Source organism: Cnephaeus nilssonii, assembly GCF_951640355.1.
Source record: "Cnephaeus nilssonii genome assembly, chromosome: 11".
Taxonomy (NCBI): Eukaryota; Metazoa; Chordata; class Mammalia; order Chiroptera; family Vespertilionidae; genus Cnephaeus; species Cnephaeus nilssonii.
The window spans coordinates 65,556,533-65,577,457 of record NC_137082.1 but is presented as its reverse complement, the minus strand read 5'-3'; the positions used below and the strand labels follow the sequence as shown (position 1 = coordinate 65,577,457).

The following is a 20,925-nucleotide window of genomic DNA, read 5'->3' as shown; positions in this document are numbered from 1 at the left end:
CTGAAACCCTGTAATAGATCAGCAAGGCTTTGGGCATTCCTTCACTAGCGTTTTCTTTCTTTGTTATGGAATAGCTGAATTAGAAAAGTCTATATCAGAAATCTTTCTATTCTTGTAGCACAATCATGGAATGTTATTGCAACTGCTCTTGAAGAACAACAAGGAATGATGTATTAGTTGCCCAGGAAGGTGGTACTTTGCCCTATTGGGAAAGGAATGTTGTTTTTATGTTAACAAATCAGGTAAAGTGATGCAATAGCTTGAGGTTCTGAAACAAAACATTAAAATCCCTTGAACAGACAGAACATTACCCTGTAAGTTGGGATTGGACAGACTTATTTAGCTGGCTGCCTGCAGAAATAGGAACCTGGCTTTATTCTGTATTACAGGCCTTAATCATATTTGTTTTATAATTATGTTGTTCACTTACCTTAACTAGGTGTCTCACCAGGTACATCCAACAATGACTAACAACCACTACCAGAATAATGGTAGCGCCCATCACCTAGAGAGATGTTACAATGGATAAATCTGAGTCCACCTCTACAAAGGAACTATTGATCTGAGGAATATGTGACTTAGCTCTGCTTCTGACAAACCTCCTATCGCTCAAATGTGTCCATAAGCTCTCTTTCTGTATACTCAGGAGATTACTTTTCCCCTGCATGAACATGACATATTAGAAATGAGCCTTCCTGGAGACAAGGGAGCAATGTTGCTTTTTCAATGACCAATGATATATCCTGATGGTTGATCATTGATGCTTTCTAAGGAAAGATCTTGATCAAAAGGAGGAAACGTGAAAGGAAAACAGCAACATGAAGTTGGTATTGTCAAGAGAGCAATCTAAAATGGAGCTGGGCCCGGCTGGTGTGGCTTAGTGGTTGAGCATCGAACCATGCACTGAGAGGTCGCCAGTCAATGCCTGGGTTGTGGGCTCGATCCCCAGTAGGGGGTATGCAGGAAGCAGCCCATAGATGTTTTTCTCTCATCGATGTTTCTATCTCTCTCTCCCTCTTCCATGGAGCCAGAAGGCCTCCAGGAAGCCGAGCTAACACATCCTCTCCATATGAAACTGAACTGTTGATCTGGGTTAAGCCGAATAGCTACTTCCTGATATAGTTCCTGGAACTGGCTCTGCACCACTGAACTCCCTTAAAAATAAACCTTTAACCTAGCAATAGATATAAGTAATTAATTGAGTTAGCATAGTATAATTCTGCTTGCCAGCACCAGTCACAGCTCTTTCAAAGCGAATTGTGTAACTCCTTTGGGAGCCCCCTTTTGGTGTCCTTATAAACTCTGTTCCTTTCTTTCCCCCAGGAACGAAGTTGGATTTCTACACAAATCTGTGTCTCCGGATTTGCAATTCCTAAAACACCTAGCACACCCAAATAAAACTTTTGTTTGCCTTGCAGTTCTCAGTCAGTTAATTGACACCCACTGGGGCTTGCAATAAAGTTTACACAGCATCTTTTTCCACCACATGTGCCTCTAATATCATAGTGTCTGTGAGTCCTGTGGCCTGTGGTACAGCCCTTTCCTCCTGTGAACCTCACTCCAAGCGGGAAGCCTTTTATGCCACACACAGATTTATGGGGCAGAGCAGCATTCCCACGTATGGAATATACTACCTCCAGGACCTAAAGAGTGGGTTCTGGTATTGTACTTCCTTTCCTGTGATGGGGGGGACAAGATGCAATCATTTGTCCTTTACTTTGGAAGCGATGTTCTGATATGCCCCAGACCACGAGATCCCTGTAAGCTTCACAGAAACACACCCTTGGGAGCAAAAATGCCTCATTAAGGTCTCCATATACTTTTTCATCCTGCCAGATCAGCAGGATATCATTGGTATAATAAATCAAAGCCATATTCTACAAAATGTCTAGATGGCCTGGGCTCTTCAGACTATATTATGACAATGTGGGAGAGTGACCATAGGCCTGGGGCAAGACCATAAGTAAACTGCTGTCCCTACCTGTGAATGCAAACAGATCCTGATAGGGATGGTTAGATCAAAGGCTACCCATCTGTGGCCATATCGATCTGTCCTAGCCCTGACACTAGCTCAGCAGCTGCAATTTAGGCTACTACTAGTACTTCGTTGTTTGCAGCAATCTACATCAATCTCTGTATTTTTCCAAGGCCAGACTGATGAATTAAGTAGGGATGTGATAGACCCCAACCCTTTCCACATGTTTTAGGTCTTCAAAGGTGGCACTAATCTTTGCCATTTTCCCTGGTATGGGACATTGTTTTTTATTTATTATCTTGGCTGATGTGGGTGAGTGAGGAGCAGTTTCAGGGACTTTCACTTTCACTTCTATGAAATCTCTCACCACTCAAAACAAGGAATCAGATTGGGTATTCTGCTGATTATCCCAGTGATCTCTTCAGCCTTCTGGCTACTACTTTGACCTCAATCGTATATGACGATAGCACTCAATGCTCCTAACAGCTGAGCACTACCATCTTGTCTTCTTAAAAATATATATATTTCTATTGATTTCAGAGAGGAAGGGAGAGAGAGAGAGAAACATCAATGATGTGAGAGAATCATTGATCAGCTATTTCTTGCACGGCCCACACTGGGGATCTAGCCCACAACCCTGGCATGTGCCCTGACCAGGAATCGAACCGTGACCTCCAGGTTCATAGGTCGACGCTCAACCACTGAGCAACACCGGCAGGACTACCATCTTGTCTTTATTATTTTGGGACCCCCATTGCTACCAGCGAGCCAGTTCTGTAGAAGGATTCCTTGTCAGCCATGGCCTAGAGAAGATGCCCACCCCAGAGTCTGGTGTAGGGTCAGGAACAAAACTTGGGAGTCAGATCTTTGTTTATTAAACTATTATTTATTGAAATTTGCTAATGCTTCATTCTGCCCTGTGTGTAGGAATACTGCAGTGAAGAAGCCACTGTCTGGGATGAACCGAGGGGAGTGAAATAGAAACCCCGAGTTCTACAAATAAGATCCACCAGAAACCTACACGAGGGCATTATGATAGTAATAAACTCTTTTCCTCCCAGGAATTCTGTACTGTCTCAAAAAGTATAAAAGTAAAGATGGAGGGTAGTCTGGTCACAGATACTCCATTTGTCCTTCTCTGGCACATGGTAGGAGATAAGTTTCCTGCCTCCTTGAGGTTACTAGTAGAAGTGGCCTAGGACTTGCTTTTACCAATGTGAGTTGGGGTGATGCATGTAACTTCCTGGCAGAAACTCTAGTTGTTGACCTTGGCTCCTCACAGCTCATTCATGAATGCAGGCATAGGCTTGGAGCAGCACTTCTGCTGGCTGATACAGAAACTATGCATGCTGACCTAAGGCCAGGGTGGGACAGTCCCAGATAAGCCAAATGCCAAATGGTCGCAGGTGGTGACATCCTAACTCTTCCTTCCTTTTAGAACAGGAGCTAGGCGAAGAACACGGTCCAATTCCAGCCCAACTGTGAAGCAACTTTGTTATCAAGGGATGTGTATCTTGGGTTTACTGTGATAAGTGGATATCTACAATTTGCATCAGGCACTTAGTCAGCCTCAGGACGTTGCAGGGAATGTGACAAGCACAGTTCTGTCCTCATGACACTGACATTCTGGTGAGGGAAGAAGGCTGATGACTAACTAGGAAGCAAATTAATATAATGTTAATGAGATGGTGCTCAGAAAGAAAAAAAAAAGGCATTATGTGACAAAGACTGGACAGCTACTTTAACTAGAATGTTAAGGAGGGTATGTGACAAAGAGCCAGCCAGGCAGTGGACAGATGCAGGGACCCGCAGGCAGGAACAAGCTTGGTCTAGTCAAGGAAGAGAAACAGATACCATTGTGGCTTGAACAGCTGAATGAGGAGGGGGGCTGGTGGGAGATGAGGACTCAGCAGAGGGGGCAGGCTGTGAGGGGCCAGCGTGAGAAGAGCCAGGAGAGAACACAGCACAGATGTCAGGAAGGCATGGACAGGGAAGGCTTCATTGAGGAAGTTACCTGAAGAATTGTTGAAGCTAGAAATGCGAGCAGAGGCAGTTCAAAGCAGAGCGTCTAAGCTTTGTCATTTCCTAGTTGTGTGGCTTTGAACAAGTTATTTAACGTCTCTAAGCCTCAAATGCGACTAGTAATAACCTCCCTGCAGGGTTGTTGTGGAAATTAGTGCCTGTAACCTGGACGATGCTCAATAATGCCAGTGCGATTTGATGGAGGCTGTCCTGGCAGCGTGGCACGCCAGTGGAAACGCGTCATTCAGGTGCAGGGAAACACGCCCGCGGCTCAGCCCCGCGGCGGCTTCCGGTCCCCGCCAGGGCTCTGCCTTGAGGTCAGAGGGCCCCGCCCACTTGTCATCTGATTGGCTCTTTCTGCTGCGTAGCACCATTCCTATAGGCTATTGGGGGCTGGGGCGGGTCCGAACGCTCCGAGGAAGGACTGTGGCTGTTTTTGCAGTTTTGGCTGAACTAAAAGGACGTGCCTTCCTTCCGGGTCGCCGCTGCGAGGAGGAGCCTTATGGAGTCCTGGGAGCCGGTGGGCCCGGCTCGCTGACCGCCTCTCGCCTTCCCCTCTGACCTGTCATTTCCGTGGAGCCGGCCGCCTGCCCCAGGTGCTGGAGGCCGGAGTCCCGCGGTCTGTGCCGGGTCCGCGCACCAGCGGCTGCGGATGGGCGACCGCGGCGGCGGGGCGTGATCGCGGCCCGGAGCCCCAGGTAAAAGGGACCCTCGACTCCTGTCATTGGCTGGAAGCCCTACGGTTGGGCTGGCACCTCCACTCCAGAGAGGTCCCCGGCCCTCCGCCTCCCCGGCGGGTAGCCCTGGAGCCTGGGTGCATTTGGGATCTCCCCGCGGCAGCTGTAAGGGAGCCCAGAGCTGATGTGGACTCCCATCCCCACAGCTGGGCCGGGGCCCACCTGCCCCGCTCCTTTCTTCGGGGTGTCACCACTTCTCGCACAGCCTCAGAGAATACACCGTTGGGGAAGTTTCAAGGGGGCCCAGGGTTTCTCTTCCTTCTGGGGGCTCCCCGTTGGGCTGCTGGCAGCTCACTTGGAGGGGCCTCTCTAGGACAGTGTCCACCACGGCTGAAGGATAAGGGGGTTTAAAAGTGCAGCAAACAGCCTGCTAGGGGTTGGAAGCACTGAAGGGCATTACGGCAACTGTGAAGAAGTGTCGCCAGCCTTTCTCCTCAGGGCTTTCTGACTTCCCCAGGTTTCCCTTCTGGTAGCTCTGGGAGAGGTTTGGTCAGTCCCACTGCACAGATGAGGGAGGAGGAAGCCGCGGCCGAGAGGAGAGGCACTGTCCAGGAGCTCACAGCAGGTCCAGCACGGCATGACCTGAGCCTCGCGGGCATCTTGCCCTGTAGCCTGGCCAAAGACGGAGGGAGGGACGTGGAGGCCCAAGCACCGGGTGGGACGATAGCTTCTGGAATGTTAATGACGTCAAGAGACGCCTGCCCAGGTGGGAGAAACTGTCTCAGTTTCTCTGGTCCTGGGGAGCGAAGACCAGAAGTTCGCTCCGCAGGGAGTGGGGGGGGGGGGGGGTGAGCCGGAAGGGGCCATGGAATCTCTCTCCTGTCTCACAGTCACTGGAACATTATCTCAGGTCTCCAGAACTCTTGAGGGAGACAGCGTACCCCCTCCTAGTTGTAAACTCCCTGTGCTCAGCATGGTGGCCTGGTCCTCATGTGGGTGCAGCATGCCCCCAGCGATACCTCAGCAGTCACATACAGGTACAGAGAAGGGGGCTGTTGTCTTGGTGTCTGCCAGCAAGTCTTGGGGTCTGACCTCCCTAAGGTATCCCACATCCCTCCACCCCACCCCACTACTACCACTGTTTAAGCCACTGTCCTCTTGTGTCCTGATTGGTGCAGTACCTCCTGAGTCTCCCTGCCTCTACTCTCTCCGCCGTTCAGTCCATTGTCCATGGCAGCTGAGCAGCCTTTCCTCAGGAAAATGGGACCCTGTCACCTGCTTTCGGAACACCCTTCTTGATGCGCTCAGAATAAAATCACATTGCTGTGGTCAGGTGGCCCGTCTGACCTGGCCCCACCAACCTTTCTGAGCTCATGTCCAACCACACCGGCCTGTTTTTTACCCTTTGAACAGGCCAAGCCTGTTTCTGTCTCGGGGCCTTTGCATTGTTGTCCTCTCCCTGGTTGCTCTTTGTCCAGATTGTTTAGAGGACGCTCCTTCTCAGTTATTTGGATCTCGGCTCATATTTACCTTGTATAACGGCCCAATTTGAGGCAGCACCCCTTTATGTTCCCTGGGATTCAGGCTTAGCCGTTCAAACAAAGGCCAAGATAACAAGATGGATTATTCCTGTCTGTTGCATGATAGTCTTCATGCAGCCTGTTCAGGACATGAATGGAGCCCTACCATGTCTGGGATCCAGAAACCTTTCTTTCTTTCTTTCTTTCTTTCTTTCTTTCTTTCTTTCTTTCTTTCTTTCTGAGATTTTTAAAATTGATTTTTAGAGAGAGAGTAAGGGAGAGGGAGAGAGAGATAAACATCAATGTGAGAGCAAAATATTGATTGGCTGCCTCCTGCACGCCCTTTAGTGGGGATTGAGCCTGTAATCGGGGCATGCGCCCTGACTGGGAATGGAACCGGCAACCTTTGGGTGCATGGGACGATGCCCCACTGGCCAGGGCCAGACACCTTTCTTATTACTCTGTTATCCTCAATATATGTGGCTTCTGTCTTGTGATCTAAAATGGCTCTGCTCTTGTTCCTACCACCACATTCACATTCCAGCCAATGGGAACAGAGAAGGGCACAACCTGAAATTGGCAAACCTCCCTCCTCATGTCCTGTTGGATACAACTTGTTCACATGGCCACAGCCAGGGGCAGGGGACCTGGGAGAGTGGCTATTATTCTGGGGGAGGGGGCATGTGCAAGCTAAAATCCAGGGGCTCTAGTTCTCCAGGAAAGGATGCATGTTGGGGACTGCAGCAGTCTCGACTGTTTCCTGTACTCTGCCAGCAGTCGCCAACCTTTCGGACCTCACGGACCATCTGGTCCGCGGACCACCGGTTGGCGACCGCTGTTCTGTACCACTCCTCTGCGCTCTTATTGTCTCAGCACTTATCTCTAGAAGTTTGCTTTTAAAATATGGGCGTTTGCACTGGCTCTAGGCCTCCCCTCCTAGAACGAAGGCCCTGTGGGGGCAGGTGTATCCCAGCACCTGGCCTCCTGCCTGGCTCACAGTAGGTGCTTGGCACTGCCTGCCATGGGTGGGTGGAAGAATGCATGAATGAAGGACGGGGTGGACTTCTTTGGTTGCCCCTCTCATTAGTAGAGAACAGGAAGGAACCAACTTCTGTTTTTGGACCCACTATGTGTCAGGCATATGTTCTCTTTAGTATTCCTCACTGTTGGTATGTCCTTAAGTTGCAGGTGGTCATGTGATCCCAGAGCTATTCAGTGGCCTGTTGGTGAGAGGGATGGAGGGCCCTGAGCCCCAGGTCTTGCCCCGCCCTTGGGAGTCTTCTCTCTCTTTAAGCCGGAGGCAGCACTCGTTTCAGGGCTGTGAGAAACAGTGAGCACGCCCCTGCATTCCCTCTGGCCCTGTCTTGGCCTGCTGTTGTTCAGGAATAGTGTCAGTGCCAAAGCAGAGGTCCATGGCTCAGTGAATTGTGACACAGTGAGCACACCTGGGTACCCACCACCCAGATCAAGTATCTAGAAGGTGTGCCTCCCTCCACCCCTCTACCCTCCGTCCTCCACAAAGGTGACCCTTATTCAGTCTCTCCATGGGGTTAAACCGCACGTCTGCTCTGCTCCCGTGTGTGGCTTTCTCACGATTCTTATCTGCGAGGCCCTTCTGTGTTGCTGCCTGTAGCCGGAACCCATTCTTTTTATTTCTGTGCAGTATTCCCCTGTTTATGTGAGCACTGCTGTTCTCACATGCATTCTCATTTGGGCTGCCCGCAGCCCAGGGCTATTGTAAACATACCCCCAAGTGGAGACATGGGCATAATTCTGTCCAAGTCATCATTTTAAACGCTGGCATCTGTTACATCCTGGTGAGCAGGCCACACCTGGCTCACCTGCCCTGAGCCCGCCCGAGCTCCCTGTGGAAGCCCCTGCCACTGTCGATGCAGGCCAGCTCTACTGATACTCTCCCTGAGTCCTGTGACCTGCAAGCCTGCCTCGGTTGTCCACGGTGGCTCCAGGACCCTAAACCACCAGGTCTCCTCTCTTCAGGCTGGACTCTAACCTCTCATTCTCAAATCATCATGTGGGCGCTTTTTAAAAAAATATATTTTATTGATTTTTTTTTACAGAGAAGAAGGGAAAGGGAGAGAGAGTTAGAAACATCGATGAGAGAGAAACATCGATGAGAGAGAAACATCATCGATCAGCTGCCTCCTGCACACCCCCTACTGGAGATGTGCCCGCAACCAAGGTACATGCCCTTGACCGGAATCGAATCTGGGACCCTTGAGTGCGCAGGCCGATACTCTATCCACTGAGCCAAACCGGTTAGGGCATCATGTGGGCGCTTGACTGCCCCCCACCCTTCACACTTCCACACTTCCTCAGCAGCTCTCTCTAACTCCCTCCACAGCGCCTCCTCTTCTCTCACCCTCTCCACTTAGAGACCTCTGTGCTTCTTCTAGGTGACTGTGCAGTGTACCCTCTAGTTGTGTCTGTCTTTCTAGGGTGGCAGCAAAGGGAGACAAGGGCTTGAGGGCCACTTGAGTGTGTACGATACCCCAGTCAGGCACTTGGCGGCTGTGACCGCACTCGGCCTCCAAGTGGGTTCTGCCTGGGTGTGGAAGGTTGGAGCCGAAGCTCAGCTGCTGAGGACTTCATGTGTGTTGGCTGCTGGAGGCACCTGGCGTCACTTATCTAGTCCTCACTGCAACCTCACTGGATGGACACTTGTTACTCCCATTCCTGGGTCAGGGGAAACTGAGGCACAGAGAAGACAAGGAAGTAAGAGGCAGGCTGGGCATGAACTCTGTCTCCCCCAGGTTTGGAGGGACCAACAAAAGTGATGCCAAATAGCTTGCATTGCTTTGCCTGGCAGAGCGGCAGGCTCAGTCACTGAGGGAGCTTTTATTGTTCGGGGGCCATGAGACAGACAGAGCCTGAGACAAGGGACCGGGCCCGCGTGTGGGGTTGGGTTGGGGCATGTGCAGGAGCACCACGCCTCACCTCCTGCCTGGTGAGATGGGGAGCGGGCAGCAGGCTCGCTGTGGGCAGCCCCTCTTGTACTCCACTGGGAGCCTGAGACCAGAGGCCCAGGGCTGCACGGCCTCTGCGCTGCTAACCTCGTGGCTCTCCCTCCCCCAAGGCTGGGTGCTGGCAAGATGGAAACCTCGCAGGAGGGGGTTTGGGCCAACGGGAGCACAGTGCTGGCCCCGCCCCTGGCTCCCAACATCAGTGTGCCGCATCGCTGCCTGCTGCTGCTGTACGAGGACATTGGCACCTCTAGGTAAGGCAGTCACAGCCTTGTCTGTCTGGCTGGCTGTGTGTGAGCGGGTTTTCCTGGTGTGTGTGTGTGTGAGAGAGAGTGGGGGGGGGCGGTGAGGGGTGGGATGCAGACACAACCTCACCAGTGAGCTGGTTTTTGTACCTGTTTGCTAGGGTCCGGTACTGGGACCTCTTGCTGCTCATCCCCAATGTGCTCTTCTTCATTTTCCTACTCTGGAAGCTTCCATTTGCTCGGGCCAAGATCTGCATCACCTCCAGCCCCATTTTTATCACCTTCTATATCCTGGTGAGTTCACTCCAATTGGTGACAGAAAACCAAACTGCAACTGGCTTAAGCAAAAAAGGGAATTATTAACTACCTCTGAAATGGAAAATCAGCTTCAGGTATGGCTGGATCCAGGGGATTAAGTAATGTCATCAGGACTGTCTCTCTGCATCTCTGCTCTCCTCTGGCCTTCTCTCAGATGAGTTCTCCCCTTATGGTGTCAAAGATAGCCAAGAGCAGCTTAGAGCTCGTATCCTGCCTCCCTGCTAACTGTAGCAGAGTACCTCCAGTATAGACCTGTACTGATTGGCCCACTTTGATTCTGTGTGCAGCCCTGAGCCAATTACTGTGACTATGCGGAAAGGGATACTTTGGAGCTGGGAGGGTGGGGTCAGCTCAGCCCGACCAGAAGAGGATGATAGTCCCTGGAAGACAATTGGGGAGCCATTACTAAAGGGAAGACGAATGGATGCTGAGTGGGGAAAAGTTACCCACTGAGCCTCCATCCATCTTTCTGTCCATCCGTCCATCTGAGACCTCTTTGTAGCAGATTTCCTGCCTGTTGGGAGAGCCTGCATTCTCCTTACTCAGTGGTCTTGCCTGGGGAGAGGCAGCAGGGCTATGGCTGACAAGGCAGTCCCAGGTGTGAGTCTCACATGTGGGCTGTCCAGCTCCCTTTCTTCGGGACTCACGCCTGACTGACTGGAGTCCTCCCTTTCTGTGCCTCTTAGCTCTCACTACCTGAGAGCTGAGTGGCTCCCTGGTCTCCCCTTTGTGGCCGGGGTCAGAACTTCCCAGTCAGAAGAATGGGTAGTGGGCAGGCAGAGAGGCCGGGAGGCTGTTGGTAGACCTGCTGAATAGACCCCCCAGCCTGTGAGGTGGTGTTGAATAGGGATGGTGATCAAGGCCTGCTTTCTTCTTTGCCCTCTCCCACAGCCTCTCTGACCATTTACTTATTTATGTATTTATTCAACAGATATCAGTCATCCACTATAAGTCAGGCAGATGCTCTTTCTGGGGGAGTGGGCAGGAAAAGAAACCCAGGGCCAATGCCCAGGAACATGAGGCAAGGCCAGGGGAGTCACACTGGCCCCACCCTCTTCCTCCTGGGGACTTCGTCCTGGAGAGGGGGCAGTGGTTAGAGTGCACTTAGGCAGACCACCTCCAAACCCCGGCTGTGCAGGATGTCCTTGGGCCAGTGGCTTGACCTCTCTGTGCCTCAGTGCCCTCTTATGTGATGTGTGTCAGATTTGATTTAGCTTGTGGCACTCCTGTGAGCACCAAATGACAGCGTCCACAGCTCCTGCCCAGTGAGGGCGTGGCATACCGTAGGCACATGGCGTTGGTTGCGTCTGCAGCCTGCTCTTCTGAGTGGTGTAGGCCTCCCCAAGGCTTAGACGTGGCTTTCATGGCACAAAGGACAGAGTATGCATGAATGTGGGCTCTTTTGTTTGTATGTGTCAGAAAAGGAAAACCCACAGAAGCCAGCCTGAGAAACGGACAAGTCCCGGGGCTTCGGGCACGGCTGGATTCAGAGGCGCCGTGATGCTCCGGCGCTGTCTCTATCTCCTTCTTAGCTTGGTGTCTTTCTGATGGCCCTGTCTCTAGCAGTCTCCACCCTCATGCAGCCAGGCAGTCCCAGCAGCTCTGGGTTTGCATCCCCTCAGCTTCCTTTCCCAGTGATTGCACCTGTTGTCCTGGCTGTGACTTTCACTCAGCTCCCGTTGGGTACCGCCCCATTCCCAAACCCGTGGAATGGCATTCTAGAATGGCCAGCCCTAGGCCACAGGCCAGTCCCTGAAGTCAGGAGTGGTGGGGTCAGTCCCTCCCCCCAAACCATGTGAAGGAGGAGGGTGGAGAGGAATGAAGCTGTTGCCAGAGGAAGAGGGTGGATACTAGGGTGACAACAGCTACAGATGCTGAGCACAATCACTTCTGCAAAACCTACTCCTATGGCACCTTCCCTGGGGCCTGTGATGCCTCTCCTCCGTGGCCTCCTTTCTCAGCCCCCAGGTCTCAGAATTAAAACCATTACTATGACAAGTCTAAGGGCAGGTGTGGACCCAGCCCTTCCTGAGTACCAGGCACACGTCTACATTTATTTACCCACGAGAGGCCCGATGCACGAAATTCGTGCAAGAGCTGCCGGGGCACCGGCTTCCCTCTGGCACCCGGGACCTGGGCTTCCCTCCGGCTGCCAGCAGACACCTGGGACCCGAGCTTCCCTTGCAGCCCCAGCTTTGTCCGGAAGGTTGTCCAGAAGGACATCTGGTCTAATTAGCATATTACACTTCTATTATTATAGATTTGATCCCTCCAGTGCTCAGATGCAGTAGGTGCTATTATTACTTCTATTTCATAGATGAGGAAACTGAGGCGTGGAGGAGCAGTTACTTGCCTGAGGTCACAGAGGCAGGAAGCAGTGGAGCTGGGTTTTGAACCTAGGCAGTGTGGCTCTATCATGTCACCCTACTAACCATTCTGCAGCTGTCAGTGTAGTTGGGACACTGAGGCCCAAGAGGGGAGGACCAGGCAAGTGGAGGGTGGTCTCCCCATCTCCTGCTGTTTAGTTTGGAACCCTTCCATTCTGGAGGAATCAGAACTACTGCAGATGTGGGGGGTGGGTTTGCTGTCCTTGAGATTCCCTGAACCACACCCCCTTCTCACCCACCAGGTGTTCGTGGTGGCGCTAGTGGGCATTGCCCGGGCCGTGGTCAGCATGACGGTCAGCACCTCGGATGCTGCAACTGTCGCTGATAAGGTGTGGCTGGGCCTGCTGGCAAGGGGGGTGCTGGGCACTGGGGAGAGGGGTGACTGGGCCCCAGGCTGACACTCTGCCCACTCTGTGTCCAGATCCTGTGGGAGATTACCCGCTTCTTCCTGTTGGCCATCGAGCTGAGTGTGGTTATCCTGGGCCTGGCCTTTGGTGCGTCTGCTGCTGGGGCTAACGCTCTCCCTGCCCCTCCCTGGCTGGGGGCCAACCCCACCATGGTCACCTGGGCTGGCTCCTGCTGACTGACCAGCACATTTTTTCCAGGTCACCTGGAGAGCAAGTCAAGCATCAAGCGTGTGCTGGCCATCACCACCGTGCTGTCCCTGGCCTACTCTGTCACCCAGGTAAGAGGGGGTGGGTGGGGCAGGGCAGCCCTGGGGCTCCCTGGAGGAGGCTTGTAGTCAGCAAAGGCCAGGCATCCACTGCCTCCTGGTCCTGGATCTGGGTTTGAATGTTTATCGGGTGCAGTGTTCTCAAAATTTAGTGCATCTAAGGAGTCACCTGGTGTGCTTGTTAACCAGGCAGGTTCTGGGGGCTCCTCCCAGATTTCCTTCTTATAGATCGGGGTGGGGGAGGGGAGGATGCCCATCACCTGCGGTTTTAACAAGCAGCCCAGGTAGGAGAATGTAGGTCTGCAGACCACATTCTTAGTTTGGGTCAGACACTGCCCTTTGCCCAGCTCTGTCCCCTGCCCCAACTGGGCCTGTTCTGGGTGCTGTAGCTGGATGGGAAGGATGTGACCAGAGAGGAAGCTGGAGCAGGAACCCCTGGGGACCAGGCTGGGGCTGGGCTTGGTGTGGTGGATAGCTTCTGTGGTGGAAGGCCCCAGGGAGGGGACTTTCCAAGCGGCAGAATCCTGTGAGAGCCTCCCCTGCCTATCCCTGCAGGGGACCCTGGAGATCCTGTACCCGGATGCCCACCTCTCAGCTGAGGACTTCAACATCTATGGGCACGGGGGCCGCCACTTCTGGCTGGTCAGCTCCTGCTTCTTCTTCCTGGTGAGGCAGAGGGTGGACCCTGGGCCTAGACCCGCTGGGAGTGGCCGAGTTAGCCGGAGCCTGACACCGTGGCACCTGGCCTAGTTCTGGGCCTGGGGCTCCCCAGCACCCTTCTCAGCCCCGCTTCTGTCTCTAGGTGTACTCTCTGGTGGTCGTGCTTCCCAAGACCCCTCTGAAGGACCGCATCTCCCTGCCTTGTGAGCTGCTCTGGGACACTGCTGGGTGGGAGGGTAGGGAGAGTCTGTTTGGGCCACCGTGGCCTGGAGCTGGAGAGCCCTGGGTGGGAGGGAGGGAGAGAGGGAGGACTCCTTGGGGGACCGAGGGGTCCCAGTAACACTCTGGGAGGAAGTGTGGAGGAGAGGACAGGACCTCACGCTCCTCCCACCCCCAGCGCGGAGAAGCTTCTATGTGTACGCAGGCATCCTGGCGTTGCTCAACCTGCTGCAGGGGCTGGGAAGCGCGCTGCTCTGTGCTGACATCATCGAGGGGCTCTGGTATGGAGGCTGGGGGAGCTGGGACAGGAAGACCCCGGCTGGGGAGGTCCCGCCCAATGAGCCTCTGACCGGTCCCCTTTGTCCCCCTCCCTCAGCTGTGTGGACGCCACCACGTTCCTCTACTTCAGCTTCTTCGCGCCCCTCATCTACGTGGCCTTTCTCCGGGGTTTTTTCGGGTGAGTCCTCCCACAGGGGCCCAGGAGGGAGGGAGTGGGGGCTGGTGGGCTGGAGGTCTTGACAGAGCTCCAGGCTTTCCAGCCCATAGCCCGGGGTTGGAGGGCTCCAGGCGCCCCCGCGTGGCTGCGGGCGGAACCGCGCCTTCCTCTTCCTGAGCGTGTGTACCTGCCTGGTACAGCTTCTAGAGCTCCCCTGCTCCGGATGTAGGCTAAGACAGGAGAGAGGGCCAGACGAGTGTCTCTGTGTGTGTACATGTACATACATGTACATACAAACACACAAACACATGCACACTCACACATACAGACATGTGCACAAATGTGCACATGCACACACACAAATACATATATATGCCACATACATGGAAATGTACACTTCACTGTACTACATAGACAGTAGCTATGCACATTGTTCTGCATTTGCTGTTTTTTATTTAAGAATAGATTAGTCCATTCATTCCTCAGCACACACTCACTGCGCCATGCACTGCTATACCCGAGATACAAATGGGAATAAATTATGCAAAGATTCTCATGCCCACAGAGCTTCTATTCTAGCTGGGGGTGACTAGGCAGAGGAGCAGGGTTGGGGGGAGTCCAGAGTGTGGGTGAGCACGGGGTGGGTGTGCACACTTGGAGGTGTGCTTGGGAGATGGGATGCTAAAGACATGTGGGATTGAGGGTTGGACCCCAGGCCTCTGAGGTGGTGGAAGCTCATGCATTTTCCCCCAATCCAACCTTCCCCACCTGCCAGGTCTGAGGGAGTCTTCCTCCTTAATGGAAAAGCTGGGAGAGGGCTTTAGAGGTGGGGTGAGAAGGACTAGATTGATTCCAGCCTAGCTCCGATCTAGCCTCAGGCTCCTGTTTGCAAATTGGGTGCAGTTTTTTTCTCCCTCAAATAGTGATCCTGAGGATTGAGGGATTGGGTGAGCTCAGAGTGCAGGGGTGGAGGTCATGGCCAATGCTTCTGAGCATGCTGACCAGGTACTGTTTCAGGCTGTTCACCCTACACGAAGAGCCTCTGAGGTTGGGGTTGTTGCACCCATTTGGGGTGAGAAAGCAGGCACACCACCTCTTGCCCAAGCGCACACAGCCAGGAGGAGGCTGGGTTTTAGTCCTGTTGGACTCCATGGTCCAAGCGATAGGGACCTCAGGTTTGGCGTTAGGCAGCCGTAGTGCATTTCCTCCTGGTCTGATGGCCTCATTGCCCAATGAAGGAGGGCCTTTCTGGACTCAGACTGTGGGGCTCCCCATGCCCCTCTGTCCTCCCTACTAGCTCGGAGCCCAAGATCCTTTTCTCCTACAAATGCCAAGTGGATGAGACTGAGGAACCAGACATGCATCTGCCCCATCCCTATGCTGTATCCCGGCGGGAGGGCCCGGAGGCAGCAGGTGCTGCCAGCACACAGTTCGACTCAGCCAGCGGAGTGTCCTACCTGGATGACATCGCTTCCATGCCCTGCCATACCGGCAGCATCAACAGCACGGACAGTGAGCGCTGGAAGGCTCTCAATGCCTGATTGCAGCTGCCCCGGCTGGAAAGAGTCCGGGGCCTGTGGATGGCAGAGGGGAGAGGAGGCCAGGCAGTGCAGAGTCCTTGGAGGACAAGGCCAAGGACCTTGTGTGGGTGGCAGTGCTATGCAGGCTCTGTCCTTCCATCTGGGCCTCCAGTTGTCCTCAGCCATCTCTGCTCTAGCTACCCGCCTCCCCGCTTTCCGTCTGCCCTTGCCCTGCTCCACAATGTGGTCCAGATTATGATCTCTCATGCTGGCCAAGGACACCTCTTTTCTCCAAAGGAGAAAGCCTGGGCACCCAGAGCTGGCACCCCTCCCTACAGCACTTTGGCCTTTTCAAAGCTCACTCTGGCAGGTGGGCTGAAGTGTGTATATTTTCTTGATCTATTTTTTAATAAAAAGGAAAAGGAGCACAAGGTGTTGCTGTGGAGATTCTGGAGGGGTACTGGGGCTGGTTCCTTTCAGGAGCCCAAGGGCTGGGATGTTCAGCGATCCCGGCAGATCCCTCTGCATCCTGAGCCCAGGGAGGCTCAACCAAGAAACGGGCCAGTGCGCAGGCCCTGCTGGCTGCTGGGAGGTGGAGAGAAATCTGGGCCAAGCCATCTCTGTCTGAGTGGAGGGGACAAACGTGGAAGAAGAGTTGTGGGTTCTGTGGGCTGTCTTTCCGCTCTGCTAAGTGTGTGGGGGTTGGAATAAGCCCTTCGGTCCCGTCCTTTCTCTACTACTGCTCTCTTGACTTGAGCCAGCCACTCCCTCCGGCGGCAGCTCCAGTCTTACCCTCTGTTAAAAGGGATAAGGAGGTCTGTATGTTTGTGAGGACTAGAAAATAGTAAGTGGGGATGACTGGCATTTGGGAATCGAACAGTAATGATAGGGTATTATCTTTAGCCTCTGGAATGGTGCTTGGCACCCAGTAGGTACTGAGAAGACACGATGCTGGGGAATGACATTCGTGGTAAGATGGGATGTGACGAGGGGAAGTCAGAGTAAAACACTGGGATGGGAAAATGGAGGTAAGAGGGAAGAGCCACACGTCCATATTGCTGCTGGTGCAGCTAACTTTGGTTTTGAGTCCTTTGGCAGCCAGAGGAAAGAGGGAGTTGCAGTTATGTAATTCCCACTGTCAGAGGGGAGGAGGTCTTAGCCGAGGCAGTGGAGGTGCTGAGAGTCAGACTTGGCACCTACCTCTGCTACTGCCCTTTTTCTCAGGAGGGCACTGAGGGTACCAGCTCCAATCCAGCTTGTGACAGTGGGTCCTACGTGCCAGGCTCCCAGAATCCAGGGCCCCGAGGGCTGACATCGGCATGGGCGTGGCAACTGCAAAGACACAGCCAGTGAGCTGAGCTCCGCCTCCCAACTTTTGAAGAATCCTGTTAGGTGAGAAAGGGAAGCCTGCAAGTGTTGGAGGCCAGACAGGGGTTTTTACAGTCAAATTCAGAGCTGGGTTCAATATTGGAAGCCTCTGATGTATACACAATCTAAGACGTCATAGCGACAGCCTGCTTTACTCAGATTACTGAGCAAGCAGCCAAGTCCTCGGAGGTATCAACAGAAGAAAAGAGGTTAGAAGCCTGCTGCTTTTTTGTTCTGCTTTTAAAGTTTGTTTCTTTAAATATATGTAGGAGGCAAAAAATGTTCATGCATTACAAGGGATATATACAGCAAGAGGTGAATCTCTGTGACTTTGGCCTTCAGTTTCCTGCCCACCTCTCAGGAGCACTGCGAAGTGTGTGTGTGTGTGTGTGTGTGTGTGTGTGTGTGTGTATTACCCCTGGTTTAGGGGCCATAAATGCTCTGTAGCTTCTTTTCTCCACTGGGTAATTGATCTGCTGATCATTCACTTTGGCAGCTGCACACATCATTATGGATACATGGCAATTTATTTAACCAGTTCCCTTGGGATGGACTTTTGTTTCTAAGACATTTCCCAACAACAAACAGTGCAGCAACAACATTTCTTATAAATATGCTTTTGGTAATTCATGTAAGTGAAATTGCTGGAACACACAATCTTAATTAAATTGTTTTAGTTTTATAGTCTTCTGGGAGACTAATAACTGTCCTCCGATATATACTCTCCTTTTCCTCCACAGTACTAGAATCCCTGGTTTTTAGCTGGATACACAGCTACCCGGAGTAAAGGCTCTCTTTTCCAGCCTTCCTTGCCAGGGGATGTGGCCACGTAACTAAGTTCTGGCCAATGGGACGCAAGTGCGCTCAGTTAATTTGTTTTCCAACAAATAGGGAGAGCAAGACTTCAGTTGGGACAAGGAATGCCTTTGGGTTTGCAGGGTCATCCCTTCACCTTCTGCCTCCTGGGCCTCATTTCCAGGCTTCATGGGTCATTGCCAGCTTCACCCAGAAGTTGTTGCTTCCGTTTGTGGCTTTCCTCCCTCAGAGACGCTGGGACCAGGCTCATAACCCATTGCCCTCCCCCCCCCCCCCCCCCCGCCTTCCTTCAGGTTCTAGCAGCCTACCTCCACTTTGGGGGGATGGGGGACCTTGGGGAGAGCTGATGCATTGTGGGGGCACAGGCTTGTTTTTGGAGATGGGGCCTGTGAAGTTGAGGAAACACTGACATTTATTATTATAGAGCGTCCCCAGGAATGCTGAGCCACCTCCTGGAATGCGGACAGGGAAGCGCTGTCCCTTCCCTGACAAGGTGTCACTGACAAGCTGCCTGAACTTTGCAGTCCCAGGTCCTGAGCCCAGGAAGGGCAGGCGAGGGGAGTCACCCCTCTTAGAGCAGCTTAGCTTCCTGGACGTGTCTCCAACGATGCTCAGGTTGCCTACACCTGCCACTCGGGCTGTCCGGCACCATGTCACTGAGCCTGGGGCTGCTTGAGAGAACTCCTGCTCCCACTTCTTCCTGCCGCCCGAGTCTGCCCCGCCGCCTCCTTAGGGCAGGGCGTCACGAGGGGACACAGCCAGTCCAGAGAAGCAGCCGCTGAACCATCAGAAAGGGAGGCCGCAGCCACAAGCAGCCTCAGTCTCAGAAGTTGGTTTGTGGAGCAGCGAGAGGTCAGAGATATGCACTTGGCTCTAGGCCCTACTGAACAGATAGGTGTGAGTGGCCTGAAGCAGAGTGGCAGTCTGACTGGGCCGGGGACAAGACTCACATTCCTCAGAACTACAACAACCGAGTGAGACCTAAAGGATGTCGGTCCTGAGTACCTTGTGTCCTGGGATTCATACAAGGGCTCGGCCCTCAGATGCAGTCCCAGCAGGGCAGGGGCAAGGTAGGCCCTCCTGGGAATCTCGGGGTTGCTGTGGCTCAGAGCACCAGTCTCCTCTGAGAGCCGGTTATCCTTGTTCGTACGCAGACCAGCCAACAGAGAAAATTCTGCTGCACCCCTGGTAAGTACCCTGTGAGACAGGTATTCCTTGCGGATCCCATTTTACAGATGAGGACTCCAAAGCTCAGAGGTGTCATTATTGTCTCGTGGGAAGTGGAGCTGGGAGGTGGGCCCCAGGGAGGGTGGGTTGCCATGCTGCACCCCAACAGCACTGAGTATGGAGGGTGTGAACCAGAGCTGGAGAGGAAGTCCGGGTTGCATTCAAGGCTGCTGGTTGGTTATCCTGGGAGATGATTGTTACTCAGGGGGCTATGGTTCTAAACACTCTATGTGGATTTCACTATTAGGACACATTTCCTAACATGGGGAAGCTGAGGCAGAGAGAAGTCCATGGCCAAACACAGGGCAGGTGAGATTTTCCTAGGCCTCTAACCACTGTACCTGACCGCCAAGGCACAGAAACACCTCCTGCATAGAAAGGGCACTAAGCCTTGCCTCTGGGGCCCCTGGACCAAGGTGAGGAAACTACAGCCATTCCACAGCCCGTCTGGGGGTACAGAAAAACACCACAAGATTGCCAAGGAGGGACAGAGAGCTTCCTGGCATTTATGGCAGAGTGGGGTCCGGAATGCAGACAACCTGGTTCCCATTCCCAGCTCTGCTTTTCCCTCCCGTCTGACCTGGGCAGGGCCTCTCCCTCTCTGTGGCTTCGTTTCCCCACCTGTAATATGGCACTGATCAGGCCTCCTAGGCCTCTATGGAGCCCTTTCCCCCATCCTGTGCGGGGCCTGGCACAGAGCAGCTTCTCCATCGAGGGGGCTGCCTACCTCTGTTCTAAGCAGGACCTTGGCCGGGGTCGGGGTGGGGAGCGCTGGGGCTGCTGCTGGGAGTGCTCCTGTAATTGGCCCTGTGTATCAGGAGGCACCTGCTGGCCCGAGCGTGGCTAGTGTTTTATTTCTCATATTGTTTGGAGCTGGGGACTCAGCTGAATGCATCCAGCAGATCAAGACCCAATCACCTGCTGTGAAGAATGTTTAAAGCTGCTCCAGTCAAGCTCTCTTTCGGGGCTCTGGGCACCCTGGGATGCAAAATCAGTTCTGCTCTGCTGGGCCAAAGGGCATCCTGGGGAAGACAGGCCTGATTCCAGGTGGAAAATGTGAGAGCCACCCAGAGGGGATGGCCTCCTCGGGGCTGGGCCCTCCCACCATGGCCTACCCCTGGGGTTTGTGGGGTGACTGCACTCTCTTGTAGTCATCCAAGCAGCCTCCTACCCAGAAGGTGGCCTCTGGAAGGCTCCTGCTCTTCCCCTCACACCCTAATTTCAAATACTGACTCCCACCATCCTCATAAACAGAGATGGCCCATGGGCTTGATGAAAATTTTTTTTTAACCAGTCAGAATTTAAATATTAGATTTCACGTACATGCCCAGATATTCAGTTTCTCAAAAATAATAAATAAATCACAATATGCCACAATCCCCGAAAACTGGGCATTTTCTCCCCAGTTCTGACAGGTCCCCTGGCCTGCAGCATCATCTGTCTTCTGCTTGGCCGCTGTAGGTCTGGGAATTTGAAATATCAGAGAAGTTCTAATGGCACAGCAATGAAGTAACATCTCCCAGGCTGCATCTTGTCCTCCCCACTTGTGTCATTCCACAAACATTTTCTGAGCACCTACTGTTTGCTGGTCCAGACACAGGTGGCAATCAAGAAAACAAATCGCAACCTCACATTGCTGTGCTCTTTTGCTTAGTCTACTGATAACCCTATTGCTCACTCTTTCAAAAACTTTCTTTAGCTTCCACAGCTGAAAGTCTTGTTATTTTAAAATATGTTTTTATTGACTTTAGAGAAAGAGGAAGGGAGAGGGAGAGAGAACATCATCGATGTGATTGGCTGCTTACTGGGGATTGAGCTGCAACCTGGGCATGTGCCCTAATTGGGAATTGAACTGGCGACCTCTTGGTGCATGGGACGCAC

The 20,925-nt window shown here is 53.0% G+C and overlaps 1 protein-coding gene across 1 annotated transcript; it reads left to right on the top strand.

The window, feature by feature from the left end:
* The first annotated feature begins 4,422 nt into the window (after positions 1–4,422).
* On the top strand, positions 4,423–16,058 carry TPRA1 (transmembrane protein adipocyte associated 1). Its single transcript, XM_079783777.1, has 11 exons — positions 4,423–4,695; positions 9,289–9,429; positions 9,582–9,714; positions 12,368–12,454; positions 12,547–12,619; positions 12,731–12,810; positions 13,354–13,464; positions 13,601–13,661; positions 13,856–13,958; positions 14,054–14,134; positions 15,411–16,058. Exons 2-11 carry the CDS (start codon positions 9,305–9,307, stop codon positions 15,652–15,654), a joined length of 1,098 nt encoding a protein of 365 aa, XP_079639903.1. The 5' UTR covers positions 4,423–4,695; positions 9,289–9,304; the 3' UTR covers positions 15,655–16,058.
* The last annotated feature ends 4,867 nt before the right edge of the window (positions 16,059–20,925 follow it).

Excerpts from the sequence above, each read along its gene's own strand:
- TPRA1 (XM_079783777.1), top strand. The coding sequence starts at position 9,305 with ATGGAAACCTCGCAGGAGGGGGTTTGGGCCAACGGGAGCACAGTGCTG. Across the intron at positions 13,465-13,600 it reads GCTCCTGCTTCTTCTTCCTG|GTGTACTCTCTGGTGGTCGT; the intron begins GTGAGGCAGAGG and ends TTCTGTCTCTAG. Across the intron at positions 13,959-14,053 it reads GACATCATCGAGGGGCTCTG|CTGTGTGGACGCCACCACGT; the intron begins GTATGGAGGCTG and ends CCCCTCCCTCAG.